Source organism: Nicotiana tabacum, chromosome 8 (genome assembly GCF_000715075.1).
Source record: "Nicotiana tabacum cultivar K326 chromosome 8, ASM71507v2, whole genome shotgun sequence".
NCBI classification, from domain to species: Eukaryota; Viridiplantae; Streptophyta; class Magnoliopsida; order Solanales; family Solanaceae; genus Nicotiana; species Nicotiana tabacum.
The window spans coordinates 4,371,504-4,393,789 of NC_134087.1; the positions used below are offsets into that span (position 1 = coordinate 4,371,504).

Genomic DNA, 22,286 nt, shown 5'->3' on the forward strand with positions numbered 1-22,286 from the left:
GTATTATGCACTTAGCGTGCTTGTGACCGATATTCGATATTTAGTAGTAGTGAGCAATTTAGCTCGGTGTGTATCTCCTTATGTGAGTTCTATGTGTGGATCGGGTGGTATGCCGCCACGGGTATGTTGTTTGGATCGGGTTGCATGCCGCAACAGTATGATGTTGAGTACATTTTTCTATATTCTAATTTTTGTGGGCCTTGTTTTCCATTTTCTGAGAAAAGTTCATATTAGTTGCGTGAGTTGGGTAGTCCCTTCCAGATTTCATTTTCCTTATGTATCACGTTCGAGTTGGTAGCCTATTGGCACATTGTGGCATCATATGAGACTTTTGGTCATGTCTAGGGTAGCTTGTGGCCTGAGTAGTTCGTATTGGGTGAGACAAGATTATTGGATCTAGGATTAGTGCGATCGGGTTATATGAAGTATATTAAAGAGCAAATACCATTATTTGGTTCAAAATGAGGTGATGATCCTTGTCAGGAGTATAACCTCAATGATTTGTTGACTTGGCAGTTGGTTATGAATTTCCACACGTCTCTTCTGTCGTGACGGTATTGCAAGGGTTAGAACAAGACGTATATATATATATATATCATGAGGTGCATTTGGGGCATCAGATTCGTGAAATTTCAGCTATTGTTATCAGAGAATGCTTTTATGGTCATGTGAATTATGCAGTGCATAGTGTGGATTCAACAAAGGTATAATCATGTATCGGTGCATCGTGTGGTGATTGATACGGTGTTCGTAGGTTGGCAGCAGGCCTAGTAGAGAACTTCGGGTGTTGAAATTTGGGTTCTAAGCTTATTTGCTTGAATAAAAGAGAATATCTTCAGATTTGATCGAGCTAATGTGCTCAACTGGGTTGTGGTAGCATGGGTAGGTGCACGAAGTGTTAAACAGTGATTTCAAACAACTCCAGAGCACGTCTCAACACGTTTGAGGACAAACGTATGTTTAAGTTGGAGAGAATGTAATGACCCGACCGGTCGTTTTGATCTCTAACACATTGTTCAGTAGTTTGAGGTCATGAGCAGCTTCACTTCAGGTATTATGACTTGTGCGCATGGTCGGAATTCAATTCCGGGGAGTTCAGAGTTGATCTGGAAAGAGAATTCGCATCTCGGAAGCTTTAAGTTGGAAGAATTGACAAAGATTGAATTTTTGAGTAAACGACCTCGAAATCGAGTTTGAAGGTTCCAACAGGTTCATGTGATGATTTTGGACTTGGGCGTATGTACGGATCGGGTTTAGGATGACCCGGGAGCGTTACGGCTCCTATTGTGGAAGTTAGCATTTTGGAAGAATTTTATAAGTTTGGGTTGAAGTACATTTCAGTGTTATCGATGTCCTTTTGGGATTCCGAGTCTGGAAATAGTTCCGTATGATAATTCTGGTATTGGAGGCGAGTCTGGAAGTGGATTCGGAGGTCCGTAAGTCATTTTGGAGTCATTTGGCTAAAGTTAGAAATTTGAAGGCTTTTGAGAAGTTTGACCCGAAGTGTATTTTTTGATATCTGGGTCGGAATCCGATTTCGGAAGTTGGAGTAGGTCCGTAATTTCAAATACGACTTGTGTGCAAAATTTGAGGTCAATCGGATATGATTTGATAGGTGTCGGCATCGAATGAAGAAGTTCGAAGTTCTAAAGTTCATCAAGTTTGAAATGGAGTGTGATTCGTGATTTCGACGTTGTTGGATGTGATTTGAGGCCTCAAGCAGGTCCGTATTATATTTTGGGACTGGTTGGTATGATTGGTCGGGGTACCGGGGGCCTCGGATGGATTCCGGATGGCTAACAGATCAAATTTGGAATTTGAAGAAGGAATAAAGCAGCTGCCTTCTGGTGTAACCGCACATGCGAGGCTTGGGCCACAGGTGCGGGGCCGCAGAAGCGGCCTAGAAGTCGCAAAAGAGGAGTAGGGCCGCCCAGGTGAAGGACCGCCGGTACGGAGCCTTGACCGCATCTGCGTGAGCGCAGAAGCGAAAAGGAAGGCTGCGGAAGCGGCAAAGGGCGCAGGTGCGAAGGAGCATCCGCAGAAGCGGAGCCGCAGAAGCGGCATGTAGACCGCATGTGCGGAAGTCGCTGGGCAGAACACATTAAATAGCGGGGTTTGGCATTTTTGCTCATTTTCTCCATTCTTGGGCGGGTTTTGGAGCTTCTTGAGAGGGGCTTCCTCCTATCAACTTGGAGGTAAGTTAATCCCACCTATTATGAGTTAAATACATTGATTATATGTAGATTTTAACATGAAAATTAGTGGGAATTGGGATTTTGAGGAAAATGCTAGAAAATTGTATTTACGAATTTTGACCACGATTTTGGACATGGAATTTGGGATAAGTTATATATTTGAGTTCATGGTGTTATGAGTAAGCTTTATCTTCAAAAATTTTCGGAATCCGGGCACGTGGGCCCGAGGGAGATTTTGTCTACTTTTCGATTGGGGGTTAGGAATTGTTATAAATTGGATTATTATGAGTAATGGAGTATATATTAATGGGTTTGCATAATTATTGGATAGTTTTGGAGAATTGTGCAGCGATTTGAGTCTTCGGAAGGGCGTGGAATGTCGGTTATGGAACTTCGGAGCGAAGTGAGTCTCTTTTCTAACCTTGCAAGAGAGAATTGTCCCCTTATGTGAATTAATTGGATATGTGGTTCTATTTGTGGGGGCTACGTACGCATGAGGTGATGAGAGTCCGTACATAACTACTATTATGCTTATGTCTGGTAGTCTAGGACCTAAAAGTATGCTTTACTTGTAATATTTGCAACCTTGTTGTCAATTTAAAAATGCTTAAACCATATTGAATGTGTAAATAAATTTCTAAAAGGCTAGACGTCATTTCTTGACTTTTAAAAGAGAAATTTGCCTTTTCCTGAATAATTGCTCCTTGATTAATTCTTGATTTGACCGTTTGAATGTGTTTATCTGTTGTGGAGCGGGCCGAACGCCTCGGTAGATTAAATAGATGCATATATGATTCGCGTCATTCGATCCTCAGGCAGTGCACAGTTTAATTATTTGTTAGATCGGGCCGTACGACCTCGTCATGATTTGCGCATGCTTGTATTGCTGGCTTTGACATTTACGAATAATGATATTTCCTCTCTGGCCTGAAAATAATTGACAAATGATGAAATACAAATTTTGGAAAACTCTCATTATAAAAAGAATTGCTTACCTGCTTCATGCTTTGAGCTTGAAGTCACCTTATAAAATCCATGTTCTATATTATTGATATATTATTATTGGACCACTAGTAAGTGTCGAAGCCGACTCTTAGTCTCTAATTCTTCGAGATTAGACGGGATATTTACTGGGTACACGTTGTTTTTGTACTCATGCTACACTTGTTGTGCATTTTTGTTGCATAGGCTCATGTATGCCTAGTGGCCTAGTTTAGCGCAGCAGCATGGTCGATATGGAGACTTAGGTGAGCTACACTCCTCGAGACGACCCGCAACCAGCAGAGTCTCCTTCAGAGTACTATATTGTATTTCTTTTCTGTCCAATTGTATTTCGGACAGTTATTGTGTTGTATTTTATTTTAAATCCTATAAATTGCTCATGCACTCGTGACACCGGGTTCTGGGATAATTATGAGATTATTCAATATTAAGTTTGTTAAAAACATCTTTTTATTTAAGTGAATTTCATTATTTATTGGTTAATGTATAAAAGAAATGATTTCAATAAATACTAAAATGGGAATTTAATTAACTTCTTGGTGTTGGCTTTTCTGACAGTGATGTCCAGCGCCATCACGACCCTTAGAGGATTTTGGGTCGTGACAAGTTATGCTTGGGCAACTTCCCTTTTCGAGAATAAGAAGTCTATATTTTTCTTGAACTCCTCAGCCTCGGCTTGAATCATATCTACCTGTGACTGAAGCTCCCCGATCTGTTCAAGCCTTTGCCAGACCTGCAAGATTGGATCGTTAGTCACTGTCTTCAATTCGTCTTCACTATCATGAAGCACTCAAATACCTCCTCGGCCATCTCGACAGGCTTATTCCGAGCCGTTTCTAACTAGGCCTGAAGCTTCTCACTGAGAAGCTTGTAGGTGTCCCTCTTCTCAGTGAGGTCCCGAACCTCGGCCTCATGGTGAGTTAATTCCTCCCGGTATCGGAGGAAAGCATCACGATGCAATACCGAGGCCTGCAAGCACAAAGAAAGGTGTTAGGATTATTTACAACTTCAAATTTAAAATAAGTAATGAAGTGACACTCGAAAGTTACTCGATTAAAAGCATGTTGGGCCTCGTTGAATAGGCAAGGAACTTCCACCGCGTCCATCACGGCCTGGTCCTCCTCGGTCTATAGGAAACCGAGGTAGCTAGCAACCCTCATGGGAGCCGAGAAAATTCGAGCATCCTTCGGGACAGAAAAAATTATCGACCGCCTGCGGTCAGGGTTAACACTTGGGGTCGGGAATTGATCCACCAGTTTTGGGCTCGATGAAGACCCTGTGGAAGACAGTACCTTCCTTGGCACCGGCAAGTCACCTATCCCGATGACATCTTTTGAAGCAGTGGGCTCGAATCCGTCCAAGAAGTGGTGGATGTCAGTCTCCCTCTGAGGCCCCTAGTAGGAACGACTTTCTAAAATACTAGCCTTAAAAATCATGGCGTCTGAAATCTGAAGGGACCCGGTAATGTCGATCGCCCCAAGCTCGTCTCTCGGGATACCTTCCTCTACTTGAGAAACATCGCCCTCGGTCTCTCTCTCAACCCCCTTAGCTTGGGGCGGAGTGGCCTCAACCCCTTCTAGTTCGGGAGCTTAGTCTAAGACTCTATCATCGACCTCCTAATGTTAGGACGGTTCGATTTTGGCATCCGCCGGTTCAGAGGACCCTTGCATTACAACACCTGTCTGCACACGGTCCACCAAATGGGATTTCTCTTTTTCTTATTCTTCTTCTTCTTCTTCTTTGGACTCGTCCCTTAATCGGCGGATTGACTCCGAGGATAGAGCGCCGGTGCTTCCTTTGGGCTTGCGCGACCTTTTCTTCGGTTTCTTCTTTTCCGAGTTCGGAGAACTCGGGGCTCTTTTCCTATTCTTTTCATCATTAAGGGGACTTGAGATGCATATACTCCTTACCAGATGGAGGCCTCATGGCAACATCTTTGGGGAGACCTACAAAAGAAAACAAAACGATAAGAATTCAACTGCACGAGGAGGGAACTAAACATTATTACATCAAAAGAGAAAACTTACCATTATTACGGGCCTCCCATTGACCCTTCGATAATTCCATCCAAGCACGCTCGGAATATGGTCTCTGTGACACAAAGCCCTCGACCCATTCTTTGAGTTCAGGAATTACGTCCAGCACCTAGGCCACAGCTGCAACACCAAAAACATCGATAAGGATGGAGATAAGAGGTAAAACAACAAGATTGAACATTCAAGGCGAAGTATTACTTACAATTCGTGTTCTATTTCTCAGGAAATGGCATGTCTTCGCCAGGGATCAGGTCTAAAGTCTTTATTCGAACAAATCAGCCCATCCAACCTTAGTCTCGAGCCTCATCTATACTCGAGAACAGGGCCTTTCTGGCCCGACGATCAAGCTTGATCAGCCCTCCTCAATAAAGTCGGGGACTGTAGAGGCGCATAAGGTGATCGAGGGTAAAAGGGACATCCTTCAATTTTGCTTACGAAGAATCGGAGGAGAATCGCTATCCTCCAAAAAGAAGGGTGGATCTGTCCAACAGTCATGTCGTACCTCTTGCAGAAAGCAATGATGATAGGGTCTAAGGGGCCCAACTTGAAGGGATAAGTGTAAACACTTAGAAAACCCTCCACGTGGGTAGTGATCGATTCCTCGAGCGAAGGTACTACCACATGCTTATCGATCCAGTTGCAATCCTCTTTAACCTTGGTGAGGAGATCATCGATAATTGTACATATGTACCTCGAGACCCGCTCACATCAACCCGGTACCGAGGAGGTCTTTTCAATCTTAAAATCGGCAACAGTAGGGCACCCTGCCGGAATGAATTCCTCAGGATGAGGTTCTGCCGCAGCCCCGTCACCGGCGGGTCATGATGAAAAGACGACCTCCTTTTACGGTACAGTCTTAGAAGTTTTCGCCATTGTAGAACAAAAGAAAAGGGAATTAGAATGGTATGCAGTTTGTTAAAAGTTCAAGAAATTTGGGTGTAAGAGTTACAAAACAAAGGGATTTTTGAAAAGAAACAAGAATAACGTAAAGTTTGAATAGAGGAAAGTTAAAGTACTTATAACTTGCTGGTGACGGTTCAGAACCCATAGTGGCTGACCAACAAGTAACAGGCATTTAATACCTTGGTAACTGGACCGACAGGGCGTTTCAATATCCATTTGTTGCTTACGTCATAGTCGGATGCATTAGTGACGTTCGTCATTTATGTCATGGCCCATCGAGACAGGATTCGGAAGTTCATATCATTTCTCGTCATCTTCTCTCTGAGAAACGAGGGGACTATCTATATACGGCCAAAACCGGGCTCATCCCTTGTATGATTAATCGATACTGGAATATGATAGGTTAAGGTTCAACCTCGTATTATATCGAACCATGATGCGAAATTATATCGTCGAGCTCGTGGCCCAAAGATCGATCAAGATCGAGATTAAGCAAGATCGAGACCGAGCAAGATCAAAACCGAGCAAGATCGAGGGAAACTTACCGAGCCAAATAACAGAAAGCCAAAATACCCGCGATCGGTCGAGGATCACGGCGGAAATCTCGGTACATATCAAGGAAGGGCCGAGTAATTAGCAAATCATAAGATTTTTTACCCTGTATAGAATTTTACCAAGAGTAGGACACCCCTACTATATAAAGGAGGGTCTGATCATTTGTAATACACATCATTTTTACGCAATATAAAGCAATATACTATCATTTTCTAGCTTTTATTATCTTGTTACTTTGTTCATACTGTATGGGTCTAAATTTGGACGTCTTGGTAAGTGCAGACAAATATGGTCGAGGAAAGAGTCGACCACGACACAAAGGCGAGGAGTCATCTCAAGAAGGACTATTGACGAGGCTAAGTAAATGAAGCAAGGAGGCCGGGGTAGGATAGCTTAACAATAGACAACAAGAATATTCCATTGGATATTCCTTATGTTGTACTTTTTAGGGTTTCTTGGAATTATCCATTATAAATAGAATAAGATAAAGAACAAAAGGGGGATCTTCACTTTTTGATAAAAGTACTTTGTAAAGAGTTGTATAAGAAGAATATACAAATATTGTCTCGTTTACTGACTACTTGGCCCCAACATACGTTATTCAATCTTTGTTTGCTAGATCCAAAGATTCCTTATCCATCCTCACCTTCCATCATTCCACGTTGCTATCAGAAGAAAGAATCACCCAAGTCATCTAACATTTAGGTGATAGATTCCTTCTTATCACATTTATTTCCATCATCCACATTTGTTGCATGTTCATGTTATAATATTTGTTGATAATCATTGAGTATACATTCGCAATTCAATATTCTCAAACGCTATTCATCCCGCCAATATCCTCTAATATTAGATCTATAATTTATTATATTTAACTAGGATTCACCCTCTATTTCATCATTAGTTAGTTTAACAAAAAGCTTAACACTTTTTGGTCAAACACATACGTCAGTTGAAACATCTTTGGTTCAAGGGTGACTGAACTTGAGGGCCAAAGCTATTCGATTCATGTAGTTTGCATTTATTCTTTTATCGTCAATTTCAATATTAATCTATTCTCCAAATTTATATCGAGATATATTACGTATCCGTAAAACCACGTATAAATTCAATTGTTATCCAATTTTAAGGGCAAACAATCTTTTAACTCGATTTTTCTCTTTTCTTGTTAAACATGAAAAACAATTGCTACTGTGGGCAGAGGAGAGAAAAGTAATCAAAGTCGAAAAAACCTCTCCTTTTACAAGCATATAAAGCATATAATGATTAAATCTCATAGGAATATTTATGGAAGTATGAAATAGATACTAACCAATTGAAAAACAATGTCAATACCAAAAATTAAAAGACTGAAAAAAGATTATTTTTGCAGTAGACACCTGGAAAAAAAACCCCCCAAAAACGTACAATTCAAATCGCAAGAGTAATTCTTCCATAACACAACATGTGATGTATCCATCGGGGGATACAACCATGGAAAAATATGAGTAAATTAAGAAGAATTATCCTGCAAAAATAAACAAGTTGCCATCTTTGTACACATTCATTTGCCTGTGAAATCATCTCCATCTTTGAAAGCCAACGAGCCTCGAAATTAGGCATATATGGTTTGTTAATTATGTCTTATTTTCTTTATCTTCAGAAGAAGAAAAAAAAGAGTATTTTTTGAACATCCCAGGCCTATTATATTTCCAGAACAATAACTAAAAAAAAAAAAAAAAAAAAAAAACTCTTGTCAACTAGTGATTAATCTGAAAATAATAATAATTGAAGCTTGTTTTAATCTAAAGCTAGTAATTAAGTAAACTTTTACTCACAATCAGAATCAGTCTTCACCCACTTAGATCCATCACAAGTTTTCTCTCGTTTTTTCTCCTCTTCCTCTTCCTTTGGTACACATCGATCCTCTAAATATCTCTTTGTTGATACTCGAGCTGCATTTTGAGGGTTTATTATTTTCTTGGAAAGTATTGTCCTTAAAAGCTGCAACGACAAAATTTCATTAAGAAAATGAGTTTTCAAAGAAGAAAAAAAATGTAAATTTCAAAATTGCAAATATTGACATAAATAACCAGATACATACTCATGCATATTAAATGTGGAAATATATTGAGTTTATGTTTTGTGCACTGATAATATAAATAATTTTTATATTATCAGATTAAGTTGACCTACAATAACATGTAATTATCTCTCCAATAAGTCTGATATGATAATATGAGAAAGAGAGCAATGAACTACTATAACATGTACTTAAAATAAGTGTTAGTATGGTACAGTTAGACCTCTCTATAACAACATCCTCATATAACAGCCATTCATTATATATAAAAGTCATGTTTTTCTTTGGAAACAATTTTTATATTATATTATAATATATGTTTTTTATAACAACACTTCACTATAGATGTCAAAAACTATCGGAACAAACGAGGCTGTTATAGAGAGGTTTGATTGTACATAACAACAACAAATCCAATAAAAGTGCACAAGTGGATCTTTGTATGCAAATCTTATTCCTATTCTGGAAAATTAAAGAGGTTGTTTCCGATAGATCTTCGGATCAAGAAAAGATGAAAAGAAGCAGTGACAACAAGCAGTTACTATAGTGCATAACTAAAACTTAAATTTATTTACCTTCTCCATTCTTGATTCTGGAAATGTATCTCGTAAACTAGGAGTAGGAGCAAAACCACTTGAGCAAACAAACATTTTCTTGAGAAGGAAAGAAATGGATTTCATTCCATTTACTTTCTTTTTATTTGTCTTGCAAACATGATCCTTGCATCTTCCAATAATAGCTCTAATGGTCCTATCAATTTCTTCCTCATCATAATTATCATAATTTTCTGAGTAATTAGTACTGCTAAATCTGCTGGAAGAAGCCCTACGATCAACTTCTAAACTTGAAGGGCAATTAAGGAATCTATCCAATGGAAGATCACCATCTTGTCGTCCTTGATCAATTAATTTAGCAGCTGGTTTTTTTGATAATAACTTTGTTAATTCTTTCTGTAATTTACCAACTTCTTCAGGTGTAAATTCTGCTAAATCTGGAGAAGAACTTTGCTCATTAATATTATCATCTAAGATTATTTCATCCCGTTCTTGATTTTGCACGTTTTGGGCACTCTCTGATTTTGCTTTGAAATTACTGCTGTTGGTGCCAAATGTTCCAATGGCCAATAACGAATCCGGCCAACCGTTGAATTCTTCATTCCGAGGACGTTCTTGATTTGTCTGATCTGTAATAAATAGCAGTTAAACAAACGAGTTAGCAAGAAGCAAATTAACCAATATAATTTTGGGATCGTTACACAAATAGCCGGCCAGATTCACTATTTATTTTTTCTAGCCGATATACATAGATTATACACACTTATACACATATTATACATAAATTTTACATATATTATATCTGACGGTTATTTTTAGTTTAAAAAATTAGGTGAGCAGTTATTTGGATTAATTCTTCTATAATTAATTTTCTAGTTAAGGCAAAGTTTAATCAAGAACTAAAAAGGACCCCTTAGATCAAGAAGTTAGTAAATTAAAGAAATATTGAGGGAACTTAATTTCTTGTGTATCAAGGGAGACATTCCAGCATATTCTCCCAATTCGAAAATAATTGTCTTCTTGGTCGGAAAATACACATATGATTATATCAGCCATTGTGTTTGACGAGAGAATGCATGTCATGTGAACAAACCCCTACTTGTATGCCGTTGTCTAAGCAAGCTCACCCATATTCATTTTAGGACTTGGGATTTACTAGGAATCCCTGAACTCCTGTTCTAAAATTTGTCGCAAATTTTACAAATATAATTACAAACTATTTTCTTGTTATAGGGAGTAGATCAAGTGAGATTAGTGCTAGCTTAAGGTTTAATTTAAGCATGAATTTAGGGTTGAATCGTAGTCCGTACATATATCACAGTGACATCCCCACTCGAACCCAGAGCTAGCTGGTTCTTCCCGAAATACGTTGAGGCGCAGCAGTTGCCTGGACATCTAGGGGTAAAGCACTGTTTCGGTGCGGGTCGCGAGAGCGGTACCAAATCGAGGCAAACTCCCCATGCACTATTATTGTGGTTTCTTACGCACGTTGTTTCAATCCCTTTTATCTCTCGCCCATCCAAAGACTATACAACCAGTCATATCCAACATTTAAATGATGAGTTTAATTTTTCAATTCATTTTACTATTGAAATTACAATAAATAGGAGTATATATTTTACGCTTCGTGTCAAGCTTCTGACAACAATTTCCCATTTCTTGAGAGAAAATCTTATTTCTAACCTATGTTAATTATGTGTGACAACTAACACAATAAGTTAATATCTCATGCATGTCTGTTTTAGCCCTTACGAAAAGCAGCCGAAGATAATGTTACATTCTTCTTATAAAGAGATGTGGAAGAAGGCTTACTCTTGGTTTGAACTGCATTAGGCATTGATCTGTTCCCTTGTCCAGCATTGAACTTATTTTGCATCCAGCTAAACAACTGCAAACACAAAACAACCAAATTATAAACAACCTCTAAAAGCTTTTACTTTAGACCTTGCATTACCATAAATTAAAGATCCATGCTTAGATTATACCAACCTTCATATTTGTAGGAAGCTCTTTGATGATCAACTATGAAGTTGGTGATCTATGGAACAATAGAGAGAGAGAAAGAGAGAGAGAGATCTTAGCTAGCTACTAGTAGTAGTAATAAATAAAGAAGAGAGTGTTAGGAAAACCATGGCTAAATAGAGCAATTCTATTGGTTCAAGTTCCTAAATACAACAACAACAACAACCCAGTATAATCCTACTTAGTGGAGTCTGGGGAGGGTAGTGTGTACGCAGATCTTACCCCTACCCTAGGGTAGAGAGACTGTTTTCAAATAGACCCCCGGCATCTTTCCCTCCAAGAATATCCCACCTTGCTCTTGGGGAGACTCGAACTCACAACCTTTCGGTTGGAAGTGGGGGTTGCTTCCCTTCAAGTTCCTAAATACGGCTCTTGAAAAACCCTAGTTTCATCCAACTTGATAGTACTATATGCGTCTATATTCATCAATTTAAAGCTGTCAAAACATTAGAGGCTATATATGTTTGTTAGTCTCGATAGTCAAGAGTCCCAAATATCAAGAGATCGATGTATACCAACTAAAGTCAAGAAACATTCTACTATCTTCTTATATGGACAAAAATGAAACCACGCATTTTTACCTTTTTAGTAAAAAGATATACACATTGGAGAGTGTGACCAAAATGTTAGAAAAGGAAGGCGGTGGAAGTGCTGAGATTCAAGCTTAATGCTAATCTTGAGGCAATCATTTTAGCTCAATGAAACCATTTGCTATCCAACGGCTATGGCCACGACACGAGTTTAACTTTTTTTACAACCCTTTTATTCCTAGTTAAATCACACAAATATCTAGCTCTAATTTAAGTAAAATTAGTAGTTGCTAATTACGTATCACATTCCAGTGTGGAACTTTCTTTTCTTGATTGTGTTGAGAGGGTCATTCCTTATAAGTGCTAAAGATTAACAAAGCAATAGACAAGATCTTATTTTAAGCATTGAATTATGTCTCTTGGTGAAGGGAATAGACTTTTGTCTTACTACGTGTATATGATTTTTGAATAATTTTTACCTCATAAGTTAATTTTTGAGATTGGACGAGGTCCACGACCATTTACATAAGATTCCTTATCTTTTTCTTTAATTGCTCAATAGTGGTAAGAATATCAGAGAAATGATAATTGAACATAATTTTTTTATATATTTAAAATAGCTCTAGTAACATTAAACACTAATGAAAATTATTAGTGTCACTTATTTTGCTTGGTCATAATACTCGTAAACAAAGAAAGATAATGCTTTTTTCTTTTTATCATATATCTTTTGGTGAATTTTTAAATTTCTTTTCATATATTGTTAGATGACAGCAATGGAGTTCTACAAGGGAATGATTACAAAAAAAAATTCAAGAAAGCATAGGTTTACTATTCTGACTAGTGACTAGCTATGAGACTAACATGTCAATTTGTTTATATTCATTAATATATAGTTCACTTGCTTTTATTCATGGAGATTTGGTTATATATATGAAGTATTCTAAAAATGGAATATATGTATATGTAGCAGGCCAGGGACAAGAAGACAGCCATAGTATAGTTTGCCCAGCAATTCATATCCAATGCCCAGAAGCAGCGCCCCATCACTTGGGGTCTGGTGCTCCAAACTCATTTACAATTAATTAAGGAGGTTAAATTTCCAGGTTTTTAGAAAAATCCTAGAGTACTATATTTGTCCCCCCAAAAATAAAATTTAGACGTTTGCCATGATCAATCGTCAAATTTTTGGGGTTGAATTCGAAATTGATTTGTTAAGGTTAATTCTCAAAGTAAAGTTTACACATAAATGTTACAAAAATTACTGCAAAATACAATCTTTTATATAAATATATGAAAATATATTAAAACTATAGTAAGGAAACAATAGTATTATATTAAACTTTATTTTTAATATCGAAGGGGTAAAACTCTGCCAGAGAGTCGTCCTGCCTTTCTTTTATTTTATTTTATTTTTTTTATTTTTTTTCTTGTGTTTGTATTTGTACAGTAAACATGCACAAATAACACGGAATAGGTAAATTTACAACAACAAAAAAATAAATTAAAAAAAAAAAGGAGAAGAACACCAGGTGTCGGGACATCAAAAGCCCATCAAATGATTTTGGACCAACACGTGCACCAAAGAGGTCGGGTTGACTTATAAGTCAGATTATGATAACAAATATCACCAAAAAAATAATATAAATCTCTTTAAACTGTGGTTAGACTGTGATTAAAGAAATTGCTAATACAAGGACCTGCAGACTTCCACGATCTTTCCTCTTTGCGCGGTGCGAGGCTTAGCTCTTAAGAATGAAATGATAAGTTCTTACTGTTATGTACAGCAACTCTCTTTTAAAGAATTGCTAATATGATTAAAATAACAATGGGCTTATTTAGTCTTATAGTTTTCAACTCTCGTGATATTCTCCCATTTCTTACCCTTCACACAAATATTAAGGTAAAATCACATTTTTGGTACCTATTTTTGTACCCTTTTCCCCCATAATTTCTTCACTTGTGCGCATAATAATGTCACGATCAAAGTCTATGTTATAATACTTGTTCTGTTATATAGGGAGATAATGCATGCTTATACTAGGTGACAGTAGAGGATTTAGGAATTGAAGTTCGTGGGTGCTTAACTTTTTCTGATATAAAATTATAATCAATCACATTATATAAACGCATAACTATTTGAACACGATCGATGGTGAAAAAAGTTAACAAGAAAACTTATAATATTATATTATGGATGCCTTAAAATTGTGATGGATAACGCAACTGACGACAAAAGAGATTGATGAGTTTGTCTTTTCAGGAGGAATTGCTCGTCTACGGAAGGGTCGACCTCTAGAGTCCTTTTTCTTTTTCTTTCTTTATAGTGAATTAGATTTTGTAAAGTAAGAAGAGATAAAACAAAGTCAGCAAAAAGAAATCTTAAAAAGTAGTATTGGGTAAAAAAGTGGCTAGTGAAAACTAAAAAATAGCTTGATAATATGAGGAAAAAAAAAGAAATAATTTAATTGTTTTTTTTAAAAGGCTTGCAAGGAGAAGGATTCGAACCCTCGCCCTTTCAATTTTCGTAAACTTCCAACCCCCCTCCCTTAACTAAAGCACCCATTAGACCTTTTGTCTTCTGGGTGCTTTCTGCCTTTTTATATTAGTTTCCTCAAATTTTCTATGCAACTATATGTACTCGAAACAGAGATTAATGGGTGCTCGAGCATCCAAAATTAGTGTGTAGATCCGCCCCTGCTAGGTGGCGGCCTAGCTCGACTTGGAACGTTGTTATGAATGAAAATTGCCAAGAGGCAAGGGTGAAGGGCACCATCGGACTTTGTCTCTCTAGAATGAAGTTTCTCCTTAGCGAAAGTTGAACGTAGGCAGGAAATCGAAAGTTGTGGGGGGAGAGCAACAAGGACAAGCCACTATCACAAATGGTAAGGTACCGCAATCAGCATATGCTAAGAAAACACGAAGCATCAATGTACTTCAAGGTATCATACCACTAGAATTGTCACAAGCAGTATGAATCACACGCCAATTCTTCGTAATTCGATCAGTAGAGATGAGAATTGCTCGGCGCAGAGTAGTGAAAAAGCTCATGGGCAAATATGGTAGAATAAGAGGCAGCGGAGGAAGTAGGGTTGGGGAAATCACAAAATACTATAAATTCATGAGTAAAGTAGTAGGGCCAATACCTACAACTGAAGGATTCAATTTATGTAGTGAGGAAGTGACCGGACAAAATGTCAAAATTACAATTGATGATATTAAGGAAAAAGTTAAGTATCAGAGTTCAGTAGTGATTTGCTATGTGTTGGGATCTAGCCCTCCATTGACAGTAATGGATGGGTATTTCCATAGAATTTGGGAAAACAAGGGAATTGACAAAGTGTCACTAGTCAATAAGGGAGTGTTCCTAGTGCGATTTCAGACTGGGAAAAGTAAAATCAAAACTATCGAAGAAGGAAGCCAGATGTTTGACAAAAATTCAGTTATTGTTAAACCATAAAAACAGGACATTGACATGAAGAAAGAGACCATTGATAAAATTCCTATATGGGTTAGGCTCATGGGATTGGGTCAAGTATTGGAGAAAGAGTGCACTAACAAAAATTGTAGGCATGGTGGGAAATCCATTGAAGGCTGACATAGCTACAACACATAAGGAGCAACTTACCTACGCTAGAATACTTGTTGAGGTATCAGTTAACCAGCAATACCCATCAAGGGTCATGTTTGAAAATGAACATGAAAATATTATAGAGCAAATGGTTGTCTATGAGTGGAAGTCATTGCTTTGTGCCACATGCAACAATTTTGGGCATGAGCAACAGGAATGCTAGCAATATATGAGGAGGGAAGAGGTCAAGGAACAACAAGGCCAAAATAAAGAAAAAAATGGTCAACAAAAAGCAAACAAATGTAGGCAGGAAATATCCAAAAGTACTACTAGTACTGTAGGGAATGAAGGAGGAAAGACAAGAAAGTCATACCGAGGACACAATAGAAGAAGAATGGACCAGAGGAAGGGAATAACCATGTTACAATTGCTAGAGGAACTGGGAAAAATACTAAGACTGCATCACCAAAAGAGGTGACTCTGAAACTAGGGAACTCCAATGCAGCACTAGCATAAAGGAATGGAGAGAATACAAAGTCTGATGGAAACATTGCGAGATCATCTAGCCGTGCAGATAAACAAGATATAGTGGGACCAAACCATGGGAATGGTGGGGGATACCCCATTCCTAATAGATAGTATTGGCTATTGGAATGTCAGGGGCCTAAATAAGCTAGCAAAGCACAGAGAGATGAACATATTTCTGCATAATGTAAAAGCTGGGTTATTTGGGCTCCTGAAAACAAAGATTAAGAGGGCAAATGCTCAACAATCATCTCTTAATCTTTGTAATGGTTGGTCATTTATCATAATTTTAGCACAAATTTGCTGAAACATCATAGGGGTAGTATATGGCTACTATGGAAACCTCAGATATATGAGGTTGATTTGCTCAAAGTTACTGCACAATTAATGCACTGTAAAGTAAAGCACAGAGGTACTGGAGAACAGATGTACATTACCATAGTCTAATGATTTCAATGATCAAGCTCTTAGAAGAGAGTTATGAGAGAATATAAGTAGGTTGTATACTCAGACACATGGACCATGGGGAGTAATGTGGGATTTCAATTGTGTCATATATAGAGAGGAGAGGATTGGAAGTCCAGTCACTGTGGTAGAAACTAAAGATTTTAGGAATTGTGTAGACTTAAGATCCAAATGGTCCTATTTCACTTGGAATAATAAACAAAAAGGGGCTGGCAAAGTAATGAGCAAGATAGATAGAGTATTAGTTAATAGTGACTGATTGTCTCAACTTCCTTCTTCCACGTTTCATTACATGGAGGGGGGGTTATATGATCATAGTCCAGCTATTATCAGATGGGAAAGAGAAGGAAACAAAATGAAGAAACAATTCAAGTACTTTAATATGTGGAGCTTGGCACCAGACTTCATGACAAAATTGGAGGAAAGCTGCCAGCTAGAGATCAAAGGGACTAAGCAGCATCAACTGGTTGGAAATTTGAATAGACTGAAAAGAGTATTACTGAACATTAACAAAAATAGGTTCATTGAGGTGGAAAAGAAAGCAGACCAGGCAAAAGAGGAACTTCTATCATGCCAAGCTAGAATTCAGGCAAACCCAATGGATTATGAACTATGAACTGCATAAGCTGGAGAGAAGGCTAGCACATAAGTGTAGTAACTGAGAAGAAGCTAGATGTCAATTCTTGAGGCAAAAAAGTAAAGTGCAATAGGTAATACAAGGTGACCAAAATACCAGGATACTTTCATAGCTTTATGAAGGCTAGAAGGAACACAAACAAAATATTTTCAATTAGAGATGATAATGGAGATAACAGAACAGAGGTGGAGGGGATTACAAAAGCATTCACTGATTTCTACACTACTTTACTGGGTACAAGCAGGGGGTAAAGATCATTTGTAGTAGTCTAGTAAAAAGGGGGACCTATGGTGACTGAAGAGAAAATGAAGTTACTGGAGGCTACATACTCAAAAAAAAAAGGTGAAACCGGTCGTATTGGCAATAACATGGGATAAAGCCCTGGTCCGGATGGCTATGGGGAGCCAATTCTTCAAAGACAGTTGGAGAATAACACGGAAGGACCTAATTGCAGGAGTACTAGAGTTTTTCAATGATGGAGAACTACTACGTGTGATGAATAATATAGTAATTACCCTTGTTCCAAAAGGAACACATGCAGACTCTGTAGGTGATTATAGGCCCATAACATGCTGCAATACTGTATACAAGGTTATATCAAAGATGTTATGCCAAAGGAAAGTTCTGCCTGATATAATTTCTACAAATCAAAGTGCCTTTGTAGAAGGAAGATCTATTGCTCAAAATATCTTAATTTGTCAGGACTTAGTGCGACTCTACAACAGGAAGAACACTACAAAAAGCTGGCTTATAAAAATTGATCTCAGAAAGCCTATGACTTGGTGGAATGAGGATTTGTAGAAGAAATGCTACACGCACTGTACTTTCCTTACAAATTCATTCGATGGGTAATAACTTGCATCACAACTATACAATGTACAATTGCTATCAATGATGGCGTATATGGAAGCATTAAAGGGAAGCGAGGACTAAGACAAGGGGATGCAATATCCCCATTATTATTTATAAAATATATTGAGTGCTTTACAAGAATAATGGAGCTTGTGGCTGAACAAGAAGGATATTTCTAATGCATCTGGACTCACTAAGAATGTTGTCAAATTGAATATTTTCAGTGCCAACAAGGATGGACAATGCTTGAATGATTTGTATGAGCTGACAGGGTACAAGAGGGGGGGGAGGCACTCCTATTCAGATATCTTGGGGTGCCCATCTCACTAAGGAAACTATTAGAAATGGACTGTGAAACATTGGTGGATAAGCTGGATGCGAAGGTGAAATGTTGGGGGGTCAAGGAACCTATCATAGGTAGGTAGAGTGTTGCTGGTAAATACTGCATTACTGCACATACATTCTTACTGGTCGACCATTTTTTATTGCCAAAGAAAGTACTCAAGAGCATTATAGCAATATATAGAAATTTCTTATGGGATAGGATAGCTTAACATAAACCTCCACTGGTTGCATGAGATCTAGTGTGTAGAACAAAGAAGCAAGGTGGATTGGGGATACATGATACTGCTGTATGGAATGAAGCAACAATAGCAAAGTATGTTTGGAACATAGTAGTAAAAATAGACAACTTATGGGTACGATGTGTGGATCACATATACTTAAAGGGGAGTACATGGTGGCACTACAAACCTCCTCAAGATTGATGTTGGTATTGGAGGAAAATTTATACAATTAGAGACAAATTTGCAGCAGGTATATATACAACAACTGGCTAACTGCTACTAGGGAATACACACTGAGTAGTGGCTATAGTTGAAAAAAGAGGTTATAAAGGATTGGCTTTGGAGATGGTGAGTATGGAATGAGATGAACATGCCTAAGCACAACTTCATCTGCTGGCTAGCTGCACATAATCGATTACTGACAAAGGATAGATTGAAGCATATGAGAATTAGCCAAGACAACCTATGTGTGATGTGTGCTAACGAAGAGGAGACAATTAAACATCTATTTTTTAATTATCAGCTATCGAAAGAATGCTTGAGAAGTATTCTGAGATGGCTGAACATTAGTAGAACTAACACAGAATTTCGGGGTATAAACAGAAGGACGACAAGGCAAGTTAAAGGGAAAATATGCAGGGCATTTGTGCTAGCAACATTAGCAGCTGTGGTGTACTACAACTAGAAAGCAAGAAATGCAACACTCTGGGATCAGAAAGTACCAAGGCTTGGGGACCTATGCAGCCAGATAAAGCAGCAATGCAAGCTCAAAGTTTATGAAGTACTGAGAAGGAGGCACTCAATAGGCGCGAGATCTGAATTAGTGGGCTTAAGCAATGTACTCCTAATTGAGGAATTGACTAAAAAGGGTAGGGTGTAGCAAATATAGTACTAATATAGAAGGCGGATCAATGTATAGCCTTAAAGGGTAATCGAACCATGTAAACTTCAACAAAAAAATTGTGTGTTAATATGTATATACCTTGAAAATGGTTAATTTAAAAACTCAGCACCCTAAACCCTAAAAGTCTTTAAAAGACATTGGTTGAATGGAATATTAGTACCCCATCGCGTGCACTGAAATTGTTAGAATCTCCTCTCTTTTTTCCCTTTTTTTGGGGTTCTTTTTTAATGTAAGCGGTAAATAGAAAAAATAAGAAGATTTTAGCATCACCAATTCTACTACGAAAACTTATAGACCTCAAAATGGTTAAAAAGGTACTAATTGCAGAAACTTGAGGATCATACAAAGAAGGAAAATAAGATTAATCGTCACTGATCCCGTCATGAACTTGCTTAGAAGTTTTGTTAATTAATTTAAGATCTCCATCACTCCACCTTGACCTTGAGATATGCATATATACAGGGAAAAGATAATGAATAGTACAAAGAAGTCACTCCCACCAATAAGGTTAAAAAGCATATAAAGGCACATGTGGGTTAATTTCTAGATTTCGATATGGTGAAATTGCAAAAAAAAAATCCAACCTTATTTCTCGCAATGGGTATATGTGACTTTCCAAATATGGAAAGTTTTTCCACCTCGCTTTTATTAAACTAAGGCTCTGAATTATGTGGACCTCTCTACTCCATAAACATAACGTGCCCCTACGATTTCACTTTGACTGGCTATATATCTCGTATCTCATTGGATCTTCTTCTACTTTTTTTTTCTTCTCTTTTTTCGTAATTTATTTGACACAAACCAACTTGAGTTAATTATGTGTAATTGGCACATTTTTCAGGCTAATCAAGTCAACAGTAATTTGACTTAAAGCTACTTAATTTGGGCTAAGAAGCACGAAGCTACTCTAAAGGGTCGCTATTTAAGAATTAGCCGGTTTGTCCTGAATTTCAGTTTTTCAATTCAAATTTTTGGAACAAAAATATCCTGAAGTTAAGATTTTTAGTTTAAACTTCATGATAAAATAAATAATGATTAATCTCTAAATTGCATACCTAAAAATAGCTATCTGTGCACTTACAGATACTGACTAATTCTTAAATAGTAGCCCTTTAGAGTGGCTACGTGTTGTCATTTCTACCACGAACTCAGCCTACCACAGCTTAGGCATAAGTAAATTGGAGCCCAATGCTACATAGCCCATACCCGCACAAGACCAAATATGCATACTTAGCAACTCTTCATAATCCAAACCCACATAGGATTCGGTACTTTTTTGGGATTTTACACAAATAGCCGCACGATTTTATTATTATTTTTTTAGCAGATATACATAGATTATACATTGATTATACATGGTTATACATATATTATACATATATTATACATAAATTAGACATTTACCGGCTAATTTTAATTTAAGTAATTGAGTGGGCTGCTATTTAAGTTAATTCTTCTACTTTTGCTTCCTTAGAATTACCGCTTACATTCGGTTTGAATTTGTTTCTTCAGACAAACACATGAAAATGTTGTACAATCGAACAACAATTGAGCTTATCTATATAAATCAAGACCTACTAAAAACACGTTAATATCCCTATGATTAAAAATTTATTTAGATAACAAATATCATGCATTTATCTGTTTAGTACGATCACTGAATACAAGTAAGTATTTTTTGGATCCCCGTATATTTCATTCGTCTGCTATATATACTTGTTTAGGACAGATAATAAGAGAGATAATAGATATAAATTGAGAATTCAAAATTTTCGCTCTTAAACATAGGGGCGGATTTAGGCGCAAATGATGGTGCACATGAACCCATGATCTTTTTATGATGTTATTTTTCCTATATTTTCTATTGGTGGTACTGATATTGTCTCTTTTCATCTTCTTGAGCCGAAGTTCTTTCGGAAACAACCTCTTTACTCCCTCAGGGTAGGGGTAAGGTCTGCGCACACACTATCCTTCCCAGACCCCACTAATGAGAATTTACTGGATCGTTGTTGTTGTTGTTGTTGTTGTTGTTGTTGTTGTTGTTGTATTATTTGCTTGCCCTTATTTCAAAAAAAAATGAATGATGCACATGCTGGTTGAATATCGAGTTATTTACTAAAGGATGAGGGATCAATTCCCACTAAATATACTTTCTTTTTGCTCTCTTTTTAGTGGTACCCCATGTTCCAGAAATCCTATATCCACCACTGCTTAATTATTTTAGGTTTGATTAGAGAAGCTAAGATTGCCTATTATCTATTTGACTTAAAACCTTCATTAAGCCTCTAATGAAAGATGTTTTAGGTAATGAGGGTGACTAGTGCAAGTCACTTAGTTTTCATTGTAAAGATATCTTCTTTTATTCATTTCTTATTATTACTATTGCTTTCTCCACCTTTTGCCACATAAGAAATGTACTTTGGACTCATAAGCAAATCGAAAAAAGTAATTATTCACCTTTAAAAGTAACATAATTCAATCATCTCTAAACAACTCACTTGCTTTAATTATTGGATTTTTTATAATATTAAAAAGTGCTCCACACCTGATAATGACTTATGGCAACATACACTCATCCTTAGCTATTATTGCTATGAATTATACATTAAATTATCAAATAAGTATATCAAATAACTCTACGTACTACAACTACTAGGAGTAGGGCGGTTCATTCGGATCAGATATCCGAAATCCGAACCGATTCATTCAATTTTGAATTTCGGATTTCGGATTGAATCGGATTTCGGATTATGTTTATTAAAATTTCGGATTTCGGATCGGATTTCGGATTGGTATATTTTAATCCAATCCAATCCGAAATCCGAAATTATTAGGACATGTATAAATACTACACTTTAATTTACATCAACCTCCAAGTTATTACCTTTACAATTGCTAGATTTAGCT

At 37.3% G+C, this 22,286-nt stretch overlaps 1 protein-coding gene across 1 annotated transcript; it reads right to left on the reverse strand.

Annotated features, from left to right (window-relative positions):
* Positions 1–8,209: 8,209 nt before the first annotated feature.
* Positions 8,210–11,302, reverse strand: LOC107767481 (protein DEEPER ROOTING 1-like). Its single transcript, XM_016586490.2, has 5 exons — positions 11,297–11,302; positions 11,120–11,195; positions 9,329–9,936; positions 8,509–8,674; positions 8,210–8,394 (listed from the first exon to the last, which is right to left on the reverse strand). The coding sequence occupies exons 1-5, from the start codon at positions 11,300–11,302 to the stop codon at positions 8,375–8,377; spliced, it is 876 nt and encodes a 291-aa protein (XP_016441976.1). The 3' UTR covers positions 8,210–8,374.
* Positions 11,303–22,286: the final 10,984 nt, after the last annotated feature.